The sequence below is a fragment of the Parasteatoda tepidariorum genome, chromosome 1 (genome assembly GCF_043381705.1).
Source record: "Parasteatoda tepidariorum isolate YZ-2023 chromosome 1, CAS_Ptep_4.0, whole genome shotgun sequence".
In the NCBI taxonomy this organism is placed as follows: domain Eukaryota; kingdom Metazoa; phylum Arthropoda; class Arachnida; order Araneae; family Theridiidae; genus Parasteatoda; species Parasteatoda tepidariorum.
The window spans coordinates 45118161-45135945 of NC_092204.1; the positions used below are offsets into that span (position 1 = coordinate 45118161).

The window sequence follows — 17785 nt, forward strand, 5'->3', positions numbered from 1 at the left end:
TAAATTTTTTTCCATCTTACTCTTTGTACATTTTTCTGTATTACCTTCGTATTTTCTAGTTTCCAAGTTTTATAATTTTTGCACATCAAACTGAAATACAATGGGAAGTTGAACATCCAAAACAGCAGCGGTGGTTCTAGTGATTTTTTAAATAAAAAGAGATCAAATTCGTTTATTTGTTTTGCTAATAATTGTTTCCTCATAACAATATTCGAATCTGTTATATTTTTCTGAATGCATGTTAATTTCAAAAATATATGTAACTGTTTTTTATATACATTTCTATAACAACATTCTAATTAAATTTCGCCACAAATAGTTAGAAAATATTGCTATTTTTTGGTAATAAATAATATATATATTATTTCTTGATTTAAATAATATTAACATAAAAATAAATATATATAAACAGCTTCAAGTGAATTAAATTAAATATCATTTGAGAAAAGGGGACAAAAATTGCTTGTTAAATTGAATCAGTAAATGGTATGGCACAATATACACTCTAGCTCAGATCACTCCATTGAACTTAAGTAACTCGCTAGTGCTGCATTTAAAATCTATTTCTGTTGTACTGTGTAGAACTACTAACTTGTGTCACAAATTTACGAATATTAAGGATATTTTGTGCAATAGCTTTAAAAATAATATAAATTTTATTAAGGAAGTTCGGACTTACTTCTTCCACTCAAAATTAGCAAATGAATGTACTTTTTTTTAATTTTTGAAAAATAGACGACCTTTTGAAGGGAGATCGGAAAAAGAAGGGAATTTGCATATTTAAAAGCAAGCGCATTCAATTTCGCCTTAAATTATCGATCGGGTTATTGACATGGGTGTACTGAATTCCTGTTTGTAAAAGCAAACGCCATGAAACGAGTTATGCTTGTATTTGTATCTTAGTTCAATTTATGTTTGGTTTACCTTTGAAATTTCAAAATTTGATGGCCAATTGTTGTTAAAACCACCAAAAATTTTAGCAAATTATCTAACCTTCTATTTTTTCCCCCTTTAGTTTTGTAACTTCCCTTAATCTGTATATTTTCTGAGAAAATGAAAATACTACGAATAATAGTTTATCCACTGGTTTTGGTCATTTGGAAACCCAAACTAATACTGCATTTTACGTAATAAAGAATGTTTCATACTTTATCTGTATTTTCTTTGTTATGTTTATTTCTCAAAATTGTATTATGAAGCTTAATTTATAGAATGTTTACATTATCAAATTATCTTATGTGGCTTATCTTCGTATTTCTTGTGAACTTTGGAAACTAGGTAGAAACTATTCGTTTGTTACTTTCTTTATTTTTTTTTTCTACGCCAAACATTCTTCAAACATTTGTTTTAGCTTTTAGTCTTCAATTTTAATTTTCGAATGCATTTAATGTGTATTAGTTTTTCATTATTTAAAAAAATAAAATTTATGGTTTTATTATTCATTTTACTAGAAAGATTTTTTTAATAAATTTATGTATTTTTTATAATATATATATATATATATATTTTTTATTTTGTCCTTTTACTTTCTTCCCTAACTTCTATATTTAATGTTTTTCTTATTTTATGTTTTTATTATATAAATTATTCTTATTCATATATCAATATATTAATCAATAATTGATGTAATCATATCAATAATTGATATAATAATTCACAATCATTCAATAATGGATATAATCAATCAATAATGGATATAATCAATCAATAATTGATATAATCATTCACAAAGTTTATTGTTATCATGGTGATTATCATGAAGCAAAATCAGAAGCAGGGAAGATTTTTATTGATTCACTTTGAAACAGTACTATATACATAACGCAATAAAAAAAGGAATAAAAAAAAAAGAGATAATAACGAAGAAAACTAAGAAAAATAATAAGTTTTATTTACTGCGCACATGCTGCAAGTATATCAAACTCATAAAATAAGTTAAAAATCCAAAGAAAACGCAAAAAGAAATATAATAAAGAATTGAAAAAGAAAAAAAAATTATTAAAATAAAATATTTTTAAAAAATTATTTTTATTTAAATTAAAATTTAAAAACCGGAAAACAAAAATAATGAAAAGATATCATCTCGTCATCACCTCACACGATTATATTATATTATCGTAATTTTTACTTAATTTGCTCTATTTTCGTTTTTTTTATTTTATTTTGTTATTTATTATTAGTATTTTTTTTACTATTGTATTGCTATATATTGCTTTGGCTATATTAGTTCAATATTAGATTTCATCCTTTTTGCAGGTATCGCGTGAGCTGATGTCGAGATTAAATCTTTTCCTTATTTTTGTTTTCCGGATTTTTAAATTCCAATTTTTTTTAAATAAAAATAATTTTTTTTTAAATATTTTATTTTAATAATTTTTCTTTTTTCATTATTCTTTATTATATTTTTTATATGTTTTCTTTGTATTTTTAACTTTTAAATATGATTACTAAAATTTTTGAGCAGTATATACTNTTCCGGATTTTTAAATTCCAATTTTTTTTAAATAAAAATAATTTTTTTTTAAATATTTTATTTTAATAATTTTTCTTTTTTCATTATTCTTTATTATATTTTTTATATGTTTTCTTTGTATTTTTAACTTTTATATATGATTACTAAAATGTTTGAGCAGTATATACTTTATTTTTACTACTGATAGAAAAAAATGAAAAATTACAACTTAGACAATTTTGAAACGTAATAGTGTTAGTCAGAATTATATCTGCTGTCCACCAACAAAATGTTAGATAATTAAAAATGCTCTTTGCTTGAACTATGTAGTTAAATTAAAATTGCAAAAAAAAAAAAAATAAATAAATAAATAAAATACTACACTTGAAGACCATACTACTTCAAGTGTAAATGACGTTTTAAAATTCTGCTTTGTCTTCTTTTTCACAATCTGAATAAGTAATTATGGTTGTAACGTAAACATTAGGCTGTCGAAAATTTGTTCCTCTCTAAAAGTAAGCGAAATTTTCATTTAAATTTAAGGTTATTTAATTTCTATCTTTTGAGAGAAATGCTTCACTCTAAAAGAAAAACTTATCTGATTTGATTCAAACTGTCATGCAATGATTTAAAATTGTCAGTTTTATTGGCCGAAGAAACGCAATATAAAATAATGATTTAACAATGATTGAAAAACATTTTATTTCATAGCTTATATTTTAAAGGGTTAGACCACACTGTAGAGAAGATAAAAAACAGGCTTATTTAATGAATTTTTCCCCCCTGCTAGACAATGGGAAGAATCGTAAAAAGACCCTTCATTATAAATGTGAAAACTTCCCGTGAGCTGTAAAAATGAATTTTTTCAAAACAATACGTCGACGGCTGCACAGCTTTATTTCACAAACATTTTCTTTCTTTAAAGGTGCACGTCTTTGATCTTCGAAAATTTGGAGCGACGGCAATTTTTCTGTTCGGGTGAAAAACTATTTATTTTTCGATTATAAACGAGAAAAAGCTTCGGATTTTTAGAAATGCCCATTTGTGCCACTGTAGCCTGATCAAGAGGCTTAAGAGTAGCGAGCCTGAGCTCAAGTAGTGAATTCGAACATTTTGTAGCATAATAAAATAAAAATTTTTAAAAAACATTTATGTGAGCAATGAAAAGTTAAATGAATTACTCAGCTTGCTTAGAGTACACATTTCACCACAAAGTATATATAGCGGCATATCCTTTTTTACACAAAAAGATACAAGCCGTACAAACTTTATTTGTATATTTATTTGTTTTTTGAAGATGCCAATAGAGTAAAAATGAAAATTTAATGAAAATAAAACTATTTATTAAATAAATCGACTACTCAGAATATGAAGACCACTAAGGTTTTATGGAAATTATTTGAAATCGACTATGGAAGTTATTTGTAAGACTGCCATCACTGCTGATGAATGACAATCACTGCTAATTCAAACTGAAACATAATTGCACCCGTCATAATGACACTCATTGTTCTGTAAGGAGAAAAATACACTCAACGCTTTCAGAAGAACAATTATTAATACAGAAAAAATAATGACAGTGCTAATCGGAGAAAAAAAATTATGATGTGTTTTAGTGTTTCAATAAATTACATACAACTCGATCTACAATAAATTTATCACATGGTAATTTTACTTTATATCCTTAGATTAACTTAATTTTTAATAACCGCCAATGCAGTGAGAAATGCGCTTTATTCGTTGTAAAATTTGAGGATAATATGGCTCCAAAACGCTTCATCAAAGCTAGCAAATATTGTAGACAACACTTTTAATTATATTATTTAAAGAAAATAATGATTCGTGATTGTATAAATTTGTATTAAAAAAAGTTGCTCATTGAACTATCTAGCAACACTAATCTTTGCAAAAATGACTTTTTTTCTTAATTCAAAATTTTTCATAAATGTGAAAAATATCTGAAATATTGTTCCCCTGTCCCTAATAATATTTCCGTTGAAATGATCTAACACAAAGTCGAAACATTAATTAATAGTTTTTCTTTTTCTTTCAATCAGCACAGCAGTGCCATTTGTTGACGAGCATCATAAGTAATTTTAAAATTCGGGTTTAAATTTTCACGTTTCCTGAACACAACGTTGCAAATCAGTTATTGTCTTCTTACATTTTTCTTTAAATGGTTTTTCAAATTGGCGATGATTTTCGTGATTTGATTGTAGTGTACTAGTGTTACTAAGTGTAGTGTCAATCTTATGTAGACACTTCAGAACAGAAGTGTTATTCTCCAATAACGTCTTTCATCCAACAGTGTTCGATTTACAAATAAATAACTTCAAAATTTTAAACCGCTTAATTTGACGCTCGTTATGTAACGGATATTCAATTAGTTTCACTTATCCCAAAAAGAATTTCCCAAAGTAATTGTATATATTTTCTTCATTTTCAATTTTTATTTATTTATATGCATTTCATACTAAATACCAGTAAAAGTCGTGATAACGACTATTATGATCGCGGATGAAGTTATTGTTATAGAGAGTTATATGCAGCATATTTAATATTGAAATAGCAATAAAAAGACTGAATAAATAATAAATCGACATATTTACCTCTTTTTCTTTTATTTTGATTTATCAAAGAAAGCAGCTTTTACTGACAGATTGTACACTGATTTTCGTAGCCCTGTACTCGTAATAAAAGGCAGAAATGCGCACTATTTTAACGTTTCAACAACAAGTTTCTAAACCTTAACTAGTTTTTGCAAAATGAAAAAGAAATGGAAGCGCTGCCTTGTGACGTCAAACGATGACAGTGAATGTTGATTTTAATAGTAAGTTGTCAAGAAAGTAAATAAGGGGGGCATGATAGATATGAGGTCAACAAAAGGCGCATTCTTTTAAATGGGTCGCCCACACATTGCTTTATAAAAATAAGGGGTTAAAATTGTAAGAAGGACATTATATTCCTTTTTTTTGTTTTGATACCAGAAATAAATAGAATGTCTTTTATATTTAAACCTTATATATATTTATATAATATTGCTAACAGTAAAAAATATATTTCCCTAAAAAAAATTGTTTTAGCAGGAAGCGAATAAGTTTTGTTTTAAGCATAACATTATTGTACCTTTGGTGACTTGGAAATTCGTTGCAATAGCAAACTTCTCGTAATATTCCGTACACGTTATTTCGAGCTTTTACATCAGCTTAAATCTTTGGTTTTGTATTTTTCATTGCAAATTTGAATATTATTTTTTTATTCTAATTTAAGCGTAGTTTGATTTTGCATATCTTTATTTAAATATATATAGACAGCTTTTTATTTATTAGTGGAAAAATGTAATATAAGGGTTATAATTTTGGTATAATGCATAAATTAGAATTTAAAATGGAATCGATTATTTAACGCTAGTGTTTAAGTCAAATCTTTTGTAATGTAATATGTAGTAGTAAAAGTAATATTTTTCGAAATAAGCTGAAAGTTTCCATTTGTGTTTCTTATGTTCTTTGGCGATTGATTAGTTACAATTAATTATTATGTTAATGAAGTATAAATTATTATAAAAGAATCTGAAATTATCTTTGAATTAATAAGTTCTGAATAATAAAGACAATTGTTTACTCAATACATTATTAAAATATAAATAAATAAAAATCCTGCAGTCTTTTACTCTAACTTTTAAAAGAAAGTAAAAATAATTTCCATTCTTTAGAAGGTAAAGGTAAGGAAAATTCAGATGTTATTATGGTTTTCATGAATGAATAGATACAGTGGTCTGCCCAGGGTATGTTTGCTACCGTTAAGCGGTACTTTCACAAATTCAACTTTAGGAAAAACGGTAGTTTCACAAAATACTTTTAATAAAGCAAGTTCTCATGCAAACCCTGTTCTCGTTGCATCTAGGGAAAAGAGGAGCCAGTTGTATTTTACGAAACGGTAGCACATGTTTGGTCATATACTGCAATATCGTAAACCTAACCGGTCGCTCAGTTTTTTAAATGAAACAAATAGGGATTTGTAAACTTTACTGGAAATCAAAGTTCGAACATTATTATAAACATTCGAACATTATCTTAAACACTATTGTAAATTTATTCTAACAGACCTTTACTTTTTATGAAAGATTATTTTTCCTCCGTGAAACTTTTTTCTGTATGACCTAGTCGAAAATGTTCTCATAATGAAAATAACTTTTAGGGCTAGTACTGTTGGTTGAATACATGTTTTTATTAAATTCAAGTTGAAATTTAATTATGGACAATGATTTTTATGGAATTTTGAAATTGGGTGCAATTTTAAACCCACAATTTCGCAATAGCAAAATTATCTTTTTTATGTGGGGAAAAATTTACAGAAATTTACCTGTCATAAATGATTTTTATTTGAAGTGACAATTTTTGAAAATATTTTCGTACTTAACAATATTTTTGTGTTGAATTCATAATATAATTTTTAATTTTCACAAATAATGTCTACATTTTCACAAAATAGATGCCTCTAAAAAAAAACTCAGACAGACCCCTGAGATATGAATGAATTAAGAATATTGGTTATTGCTTTTGGCTATAGCGGTTTGCACATTGTCCATAGTCAGAACTAGTGCCTGACTTCTTTGGATCCAGGTTAAAGCAACATATATTTCGGTAAAATTTTATTTCAATAGTTTGAATTACATTTTGTGATATAACCAACTCGTATTTTTATTATATATAATAAAATTTAACCTTAAAAATTAAAATAATTTTAAACATAGTTCAGATTAAGATTAATGTTTTAATCTGAAGTTTAACCAGAGTGCCAATTTTCAAAATTAAATGGTAGGTGACGGAGAGCAATATCCATTAGGCTTCAACATGATTAGTACTACCGCCTTTTTACATAATTGCAAAATTCGTGTCTTGGCTAGGCGTGCAAATTGTAGAATATAATATCAGGGGTCTGTCTAGGTTTTTCTGAGAGGTACCTATTTTGTGAAAATTTGGACATAATTTGTGAAAATTAAAAATTATATTAAAAAATCTTTTAAAGCACAGTTTTAAATTATTTACAGCCTGTTATGCAAATATTTTTAGACGAAATTTTTGTTGCGAATATAAAAACTTGTTTAAAAATATAAAAGCATTTTTTGAAAATATTTTTATTTTAAATATTTAAAAAAATTAAAGGAAATAGTTAAAGCATTGATTTTTGTTGTTGCCGTTGTTTAGTATTTAATACTACAGTTTAATTTATGTCTGTAATCATTATTTTCATGTGAGAAAAATGATTAATGAATATAATTTTGTATTTTATTTTAGGTATAATTTTGATACCAGTGGATTTCTGAAACGTTTTTATTATAATTCACAACTTCGCATTCAATAATATGTTTAATTTTTTTATGCTAATGTAGGGATGAATTAGTTAGCGTTCATATGAGTTATTCCAAGAACTGCGAGAAAAGTGATCCCAGTATTTATATCTTTTCTAAAAAAAATAATACTGGATTTTTTTTTCTCCATTTCAAAGTTAAAATAACGAATATGCAATAAATGAGTTATTAACATAGTCAAGTGTTAAAAAACCGAAATAAAAAAATAATGAATTACTTTAAAACATATGAGAATGTGCCTTTTCTTTCTTACGTTTGTTCACCTTTTCAAGGAAGGTGAATACTTTAGTTTTTATTATGAAAAAAATTGCGATTACGAAATTCCTTTATTTAGATAATATACTTAATACAAATTTCCACAAAATTGCTCAATAAATTGCAATGGTAGTTTTGCTTAAGAAAAGAATTTAGTTTTGTCAAAGTATTTTTTGTCGTTCATTTAATTTTGTTTATTGATATGGAAGTTTTATTTTCCGTTAACTGCTAAAAAATTTTCTTTTAGCCATGTGGTCTCAGCACAAAAATGGCTTCAACTAGAAAAAAAATCCGATTTTTTTTTCGAGGGGGGGGGGGGGAAACTTATAAGTTGTTGATGCAATTTGTTACTAATAGGAAGGACGTTTAAATCACTAAAAATAAGTTTAGTAGATGTTGGAATTTTTTTAGGCTGTTTATTCATTTTTTATATCAGAAAAATTTATGATTACAGTGCAGCAATTTTGTAAAGTTTAATTTTTGTTTTCATAAAATAAAATAAAAATTAGTTACATTTTTCTATTCTAGCCATATATAATGAATTGTTGAACAGATTTTGTGAATAAATCTAAATTAACTTGTTAAATAGCTGTTAATTGTTGAAAAAATTGGTCAATTAGCAAAAAAGGTGTTCCGATATTCCTGATTAAAAAATATTCCGCCGCCTTTATTTGTCACGATTTTTATCTTTTTGTCCTAACATCCCTCATTTTTTTTTTGTGCTCTTCACATACCATTTTCTAGGAATATATAGGCGGAGTTTAAAATAATCGATTTGAAAAGTGGAGAGAATAGTATTTTCGATCCAACATCTTTTTTTATTTAATTAATAATGCTCGTAAAAATCACATAATTTGATAGTTCTAACTTGAAACCGTCCATTCAATTTATTTCTCAGGTTTTGCACCCAAGACAATATTTATTGAAATACAAAAATAATCGTGTATGTTGCTTAAAAATCTACTTCTAATTTTTATTTGTACTAATTCAATACGTTTGTTTTGTACAACTTGATAAAAATCTGACAGTAATATTTAATGTTCCTTCAAACATAAAAGAGTCCTATATAAAAATTTGATAAAATTGCGGCCCGCCGTTTGACTGGTGTTTTTAATTGCGGCCACGGGCCTCATGTAAGTTGGAAACCCCTGTAGCTTATTTATTATTTTTAGCAAATGTAGTTACAACTTTGGTCGGGTGGTGTTCTGTAGTGTAACAATTATTCATCCGTCTCTTACATTTGATTTTAAAAATGATCGATTTTAATTAACAATACAGTAATCATATCGTAGAATTTTTAAACGGTAAATTTTAAGATCATTCACCTAATTACTTCCATACAAAATCGTTAATCGCCTTTTTCATTTCGTCTTAAGCTTTTTCAAAAGTTGTCTAGTATATGTATACTGTTCCAAAAAATGTTCGGATTTTCTGGAAAAATATCCTGACTTTTTCTTTGGACCACTGCGAGGCAGGAATATATATTTTAAAGTAAAGTATATTGGAGAGTATAGGTACCAATTAATTTTAAAATAAACTTTTCTGGCAATTATTTTATTTCCCATGGCGCAAGAAGGCATCTTAACAAATCTTTTTCTATTGTTGTTAATGCTTGGAAAATTTGTAATATTGGTCCTTTTTTTTTCTTTTAATCATTCATGCTGCACATAAAAATATAAACGTATTTTTTATTTATGGTACTTTACAGAGTAAAATTATTGTTTCACAAATTGCTGTGAAATTGCTGCTTCAAGCAATTGCTCCAAAATTCCAAGGCTCACAATTACATCATTGTTATTTTTATAATCCCATTATTTTTCCATAGTTTTTCCTATATTTACCATTATTTTTCCTAATAAAAAAGATTTTTTTTTTTTCAAAGCTTTTTAAAAAGTTTCGGCTATTTTATTTACTCACCAATCTCATACATCATTGGATTTAGCTCATCACTTAAAACATTTTATGAATTGTATTTTACTTATAAATTAACACATATCAATCCGCATGACATAAATTCGTCCGTTGTATATTAAAAATTAGTAAGATGCCACTGCCGCTATTTTGAGTGTTTAACTTTACGTTACGTTTTGCTGATAAAAACTATAAGACTTAAAATTAGAAAAAAGAAAAAAAATATGTGTAGAAAAATGTACAAGAAGTAAGATGGAATAAAGAAATATTAACATTTGATAATTAGTTTTGTTAAACTAGCAATAAAAAATAGCATGAGTGCAGCCTCATAACTAAATTTCCAACTGAAGAATTAAAATTTGAAGTTCTTTAACAGAGATTTTTTATTCAAAAAGTCTTTTTTTTTTTTAAAGAAATGCCAATTTGTTAGAAAGTTATGAAAAGCAATTTTATGCTCTTCGTTTTTTTTTAAAATTTTTTATGACGCATTTTGTTTTACTGTGCAAAGACTGTTAGTCTTAGAAACTTGAAATTATGATTGAGTGTAAAAAATGTACTGAGAATACTGTACTGAGACATAGAATAAAAACATTTAACATCTGACAATTAATTCGTGATGTTTGTAGTAAGAATTTTCGTGCGAGCCGCTTTTCAGCTCGTTGAGATGCTACTACCGAGTTGAAATTTGACATTGATTTGAAAATTGAGCATTTTTATTTGTGGACTTGACGCACGTTTTTTTAGAGATCAGATCAAAAGTTACTGCAATTTTAAGTGATTTTTTTCTCTCTCGGTTTTTGCAGTAAATAATTTTATCCGTTGCAATAAGATATGCAAAATAGGAAATTCTTTTTATTAGAAATCCAATATTTTAATACCTTTATTCACTTTAATCTCGAGGCATCCAATAATGTATGTTCGGAACACTTTTTGTGGATCACCATAAACTTTTGTCTCATTATAATTAAAAGTCTTCTAATATTCTTATAAATCCGCGCCTTTAAGCTATTGAAAATACACATAACGGCCAATGTATTTAAATTCGAAATTTTTTTTTTTAATATATATAATTATTTTGTTGAAAATAACGCATGTGTCACATTTTTAAGTGTTTGTATAAAAATAAATTCAACATATTATTTTGCATTTCAAATTAAATATTATTTGTCTTATGTATATATTTTTTTTTAGAAAAATTTGATATTAGTGATGTTTATGAATGTAATCGGGTTGACTTGTGGGCCATCACCTTTTAGTACAGCTAATACTGAGTGAAACATGTTTCAAAATTTAATAACTTAGTATATTTTATAAGATAATTAAAAGAAATCTGATATATTTTGATAATATACATTTGAATTATTTAATAAAATAGAAAACACATCAATTGTACAAATAAATTAATTGTGCAATAAATTAATTGTATAATAAATTGAACAAATAATATGTTCGAGATCTCTTTATAAAACGATATAAAAATAAGCAAAATTTAAAATTATCGTATAAATTTTTGACTTTAAAAAATTGCATGTTTTATTAAGTCAAAATAAATCGACGTTTTAAATTTAATTTAATGAAACCGCTGAGGAACCTAAGTTTCAAATTCATTCGAAGATCATGACGCTTTTGAAAGCTAAAAACGTAAAATTAGGGTATTGCTGCATTTTTTTGTCACCATTAAAAAAAAAAAATTTAAAAATACACCATTTTTTATAAAATAATTGGTTTAATAACAAATATTATATGCTTAGATGGAGGTACAAAAAAATTTTCAATACCAAACTGAAAAAAGTAGGTATTTTAAAGCGGACTCCATACTAATTTCATCTATAATTTGTTTATTAACCTCTAACAATTATTCATAAAATTCCTAACACCCTCAAATATTTATACTAAAGGTCTTCATCAAAAAGGGGGAGGGGAATGATAGCGGCGCCATGTGGGAACATATTGTATCAAGTATTTATGTGTTTATAGAATGTATGAGAAATGTTTTTTTGTTGGGGTTTTTTCTCCCATTTTTGACTGAAGGTGAAAGGTTTCCTAAGTGGGTTCCAGGAAGAGTACTTTTCGAGGGGAGAGCTCGGGAGGAGGGCTTCACAATACTGAAGGGAGGAAGAATAAGAATAGCCAATAACTTAGCTATTTTAAAAATAAAAACATGGATTTGTAAGTTGTGGTCGTGGAGCTAAACAGTGTGTTGTTTAGATAATTTTCCATGCATTTATTAGCAAATATAGTAAAGTTGGCACGGCTGGGTAGAAAAAAGATGAAAAAGACTTTTCCTTTCTCCCCTTGCCCTGATATATAGACTTATGAATGATCGCTTTTTTTTTCTTTCTTCTTGGAGTCTTTTTCTCAACATTTGTTTGATTTTGGGGGGGGGATTGAAGTAGCCATTCATGTTATCATTATAATATCTGCTTTAAAAAATAAAATAGGAATGTAGAAAAAATTTAATACAAGAGTGGATTGGACAAAATGTTACTATTTTTAACTGAGACCTGTTAGAGGGCGGTGCGTAGTTAATCAATCAACAGTGGGTTAAATAGATAATTTGGATTCCATTTATTTGTTAGCTAAGACACTGAAATGACAAGATAAAATGGGTAAAATAAAAATTCCCCCACTAATCGTGATTTGTCCCTTGTCTTCAACTTTAGACATGTCAGCACTTTTCTTTGATTTTTAAGAAAAATCTGACTTGTATGTGTATAACTTAGTTGAAAAATCGGTAATACACAGAATCTATAACGCGTTCTTTCATTAGCTCCAAGTTCATCACACTCTTCCGAACATCGCGCCTGGGACGAAAACACTGATCTTCGGTGTCAACAAACTCGATATCGCCGTGGTTAATACCGGCCCTACGAACTGCCTCTGTACTGTATGATTCGGGCATGAGCGTGACTTTTGTACTGGTTGAACTTCGAAGCGATCCGGTAGAAGTCTGAAATGAAACATGCAAGGGAAACTGCATAGCGGGTGGTCGTGGAAACGGCACGTGCCCCGCACTTCCCAATCAATGTCGAGAATGGGGAATAGCCTCCGCCAATCAGGAGCGCCCTCTCTTCGCTCTTTTCATCCGTTCTCTGCTGTAGACGCCATCATCGAAAATGTACACCCACCCGCATAGGGCTTTCTTAAAATTTATACAAAATATCATAGTGTCAAGTAATTAATTAATAAATTACAAAAAAATTATGTGATCAAAATTTCCTGATTTTTTATTTTTTTTTATTTAATACCGTATTTTCTTTCTGAGCTTGTCAATGCTTTTTTATAAATGACATTTATTTTTGGAGCTGTTATTTGCTGGAACAAACGATTGATGAAAAACCGCCGTGTGTGATTCAACCGGCTGATAATATTAACGGCGCTGCTGCCTCCTGCTCGTCCATATTGTGCCATCCCCTTTTTACGCATTTGTCTTCTCTTCCAAAAGGCGCAGGCGAAGACGATCTGTCGCCGCCGGATTGAGAAAAATGCCTTCAAATCGTAAAGTCATTATGTGAGTTTTTTTTATCTTTAGTGACTGTGTAATTGGTTGTTTATTTGTGGTCGCCAGATTGACCCAATGCGGCCACGTTGGTTACGCCGCCACCCTCGTCAACTCCCGTTATGCTATCGTAAATTTCATAATGGCGCCTGGTGTTTTTTATCACCTGTAATAGAAAAATAATCGATTTAAATAGACCGGCGTATAAACTCGTTATTTATCATTGGGACCTGTTACGCTCATGTTTGTATTTATATATTTTTTAAACACATCTGGTTGAACGCTATTTAATTCTGTGAATTTTTACGCCTTATGAAGATATTTTATATCTTGTGTTTTTATCAGCTTTAATAAAAGGGAAGTTGTTATGCTATTTTTACAAGAATGTTATTTTTGTCATTATATGTGTTCATATCACCTAGCTGTTTGTGTTCATGACGTTGTTACTATGAGACAAAAAATTTTTTTTCCTCGATCGATTACCGAATTTTCGTATGATGTAGTCGCACGGAATTAATCTTTTTTCAATAAAAGAATCCTAAATTTAGTGTTGAATAATGTACACATCCTATAACTTAATCCTTTTTCACTAATTCACATTATTTACATTTTTACACATTGTGAATATACTATTCATAAATATATTTGTGTGAAAATTTATAATAGAAAGTTTAGTATCTATTTTTTATTAGCTAAAACATTAACAAATACATTTGTTTTCTTTTACACTTAATATCAGTTTATAATCATGTTTTACATTTCATTTGGGGAGTATAATCTTAGAAAGATGGTAAATTAGTTCGGTTTCGTAACTGATGATTATTTGTCTCAAAAGATTTATTTTTGAGAATATGTTTGCAAATTAAATTGTAGATTTTGCATGGCATATAATTACTATTTTAACAAGTTTGAATTATTAAATTTTGGTTTAAAATTTAATTAATAATAATAACTTATTTATTATTGTTTTGTTTCAGTGAAATAACTTTTCATGACTGTATCAGAATAATTTTAAATTACTCCGTAAAATTTAACTCTATTATATAAGCATGGCAAATTTAATTTTTTTGAGATAATTTTACTTTACTTAGTCAATGTAATTGAATTTTGTTTATCATTTAATTAATATATTTATTAAATAATACTAAACTTTTTCACTTTTTTTTTTAATTTGTTAATAAAATCGATCTTTACATAAATAAAATTTTTTGAAAATATCCCAATATTAATGTCATTAAGATAATTAAGTTTGTTTATCTATGGTGTGAACTGTTTAAATAATTTTATAATGAATTTTATGGCTTGTTTATTGTTGCTAGACTTATGAAATTTGATATCTACACTAAAAAAAATTTTGTATGAATTTTATTATGTTTGAATAAAGGATGAAATAACTAAAATAACTTGTGTTTTTCTTTCTTTTCTTTTTTTAAATGTAGTATTCAAAGAAACTTTTCAATTAAATGTCTTCATACTTGACATGAAATAAAAAAATATAGCAACATTTAACTTAAATTTAATATGCAGGTATAGAAATGCTTGCTCTTATTGTTTCAACACTTGTTTTTATTTGTATAAGTAGAATTAAAACTTGTGATATTCATCTTCTGTTTAAAATAAAATGATGTTTGATTGACTTGCTTTGTGGAAAAAGAATTCCTTTTAATTCTTTAGCATATATAGATATATATATGTTCAACATAAAGTAGTATTATACTATATGTTGGATATTTGACTGACAAATTTTTTTATATTTTTTTTTTTAATGTAAAAATAGCAAGGAAAAAATTTTTAATGTATTCTGTATCTCCAGTTATATTATTCTAAATACTATTTTTAGTCAATAGATGTTTTTAATTAAAAATCACGTAGTTAATATAATAAACATCATAAAAAATAATTTTATTAATGTTTCTGAAAATATAGATTTTCTCTGAATTTTTAAACTATTTTTTTTTTTCAAATAAACTTAAGAGCTAACAGATATATGTATACATTTTTATTTTAAGTTATTAATTAATGAGATTAAATTAATCAAGTTGCATACTTATATTTAATTATCAAACCTTTCAAGTGAATGATTTTTTTTTTAACCTTAAAAAGATTTTCAGTACTTTCTGTACTCCTTTAATTGCATTATTAATTTTTTTTAAAATTTAGTTTCTAGTTCTTTTGCATAATTAATTTTTCACAAATTATGTCTAAATTTTCACAAAATCGGTACTTTTCAGAAAAGCCTAGACAGACCTCTGTAATTTATACTAAGTCCAATTTAAATATTGTAAATTTGGATAAGTTGTTTATAGTAGAGAAGTGTTCTTCTAAACTTTTAGAGAAGTGGGTGAAATTTTTTTAAAAATGAAATTTCATTTTAATTTGGAATAAAAAAGACTAGAAATTAGTATATTATTCTCAACAAATTCTATTATTATCTCAGCAAACGCACTGAATACTTCTAGAATTTGTTAAAATCAGAATACTGTCATATGTTGCACACATTGAAATTGAACAATTGAATGTGCTGTGTGAAAATTCAGCAGTTATGTAATTATTTGTGTACCTTGTTTTGCAGTGTAAAATAGCAGTTAGTGTGAAATTTATTATTAATCAGGGATTTTTTAAAAAAAATACAAATTAATTAGTAACAATATTTTCTTGAACTTTATTAGTGTATTTTCTACCTAATTAAGTTACATTACTAATTAAGTTGCCTACAAAGTTACATTTTTCTTGCATGCACAGTACAGAATACTTTCAAAAGTACATAACTTGCCATATTCTTCTGCATTTATTTTTTATAAAAACAAAAAAAAATTGCAACATGATGAACTTATAATCTTTTTATGAAATGTACTTTAATGAGGAACTGCTCTTTAACTTTTTTGAGCATTCGAAAGAAAAAATTTCTTAAGTAATATTAATATTTCTACTGAGTTTCTAAACCACCTTAGGACTAATTTTTGCATAAAAGTAATTTCAGCATTGAAAGATTTAATTGTATGTATCAGGGTTGAGGTTTTGGACGTCCTAAACTGGCTTTGGACAGGACACTTGGGTTTTACGGTCTTAAACTGGGTAAAACTGTCTTAAAGTGTCCAAATCCTTGAACTTTGGTAAAAGGTAAAAATTCTATGGGTGTAACCATTGTACACATAATAATTACATGTATCAATAAATATTTGATTTTTTTTTTGCAATTTACTATAACTTATCAAAAGAAAATAATATAATAAGAAAAGGTTTATAATTTTTGAAGCTCCACAATTCATTGAACAACAAAAGTGAATGCCTAATCCTTTAAATATAAATATACTTTTAATACTGATAAATAATATTTTTGCATGAGGATAAATATGGCAATATTAAAAAATAATAATTTTTCTTAAAAAAAACACTAAATTTGTTCAAAAATTAACCTTTAACCTAAAAATTAACCATTTTTCATAATATTATGATAAAAAAGACAGTCACAGGATGATAAAAAAGACATCTATTTTTAAAAAAATTGTTTTTAAATATAAATATATTAGTTTTAATTGAAAATACAAAATAACTGAAAAATGTATTAACAGTTTTGAGGGGCATAACATCAGTTTCAGTTACTGACACTGGTGATGTATCACCACTATTCTAAAAGAATTGAACATGAATGAAATAAAAGTATTCTTGAATAGTACTGTAGATTAATAAACCTGTTTATGACGAACCAAGCACTTAGTCCCTAATATTTTAACCTGTATGGCAAGGCCAAACTTCAGTTATGAACTATTGAATGAGAGGACAAATTGAACTTGATTACTGATTAAAAACAAATATTCTCTAGTATATTTAAATATCAATGTGTCATTAGTTCTATGTTTATTTTACCTCTTAAATATTGTTCAGATAAAATTGTGACATAATTTGAGTAAAAGGGTTTACGACAGTTTTAGACCAAGGGGTTTTTACCGGACAGTTTAAACCGTGGATTAATCCATTCTGTCCTAAACCTTGCCAACCCTGGTATGTATTATAGATAAATTTGATTTCTTTGGCATACTTCATGCTGTATTAAGTCACAATACCTAATAATACCATTATTTGGTATTGTGATAGTAAGGTTTCAACTAAATTTAAGCCTTTAAGAGACCACTCTTTTTACTAAAATAACCACTGTATTAAAACTATTTTGATGCACATTTATCTAGTTTTTAATACTCTTAAGTGGGAATGTATTTTAATAATATATTATTAAAATGAAACGAACTTCTATGTATCTTTTTTTGTATCTTTATCGGGAAGTTGTTATGCTATTTTT

The 17785-nt window shown here is 26.8% G+C and overlaps 2 protein-coding genes across 5 annotated transcripts in view; one reads left to right on the forward strand and one right to left on the reverse strand.

Annotated features, from left to right (window-relative positions):
• Positions 1-5189, reverse strand: part of LOC107446079 (putative sodium-dependent multivitamin transporter) — a 59636-nt gene extending 54447 nt beyond the window's left edge. Inside the window, exon 1 of the mRNA XM_016060618.3 lies at positions 5062-5189. The gene's annotated coding sequence lies outside the window, so the exon portion shown is untranslated. The remainder of the gene's footprint in view (positions 1-5061) is intronic.
• LOC107446086 (poly [ADP-ribose] polymerase tankyrase) overlaps positions 1-17785 on the forward strand; it is a 97168-nt gene that overhangs the window by 8955 nt on the left and 70428 nt on the right. For 2 of the 4 annotated variants that reach the window (XM_043040455.2, XM_071179533.1), the window contains exon 1: positions 13058-13500. The exons of the other annotated variants lie outside the window; for them this stretch is intronic. In XM_043040455.2, coding sequence (XP_042896389.1) covers positions 13475-13500 — 26 coding nt within the window. In that variant the 5' untranslated portion in view covers positions 13058-13474. Of the gene's footprint in view, positions 1-13057; positions 13501-17785 lie in introns of those variants that run through there. 4 annotated transcript variants of the gene reach the window in all.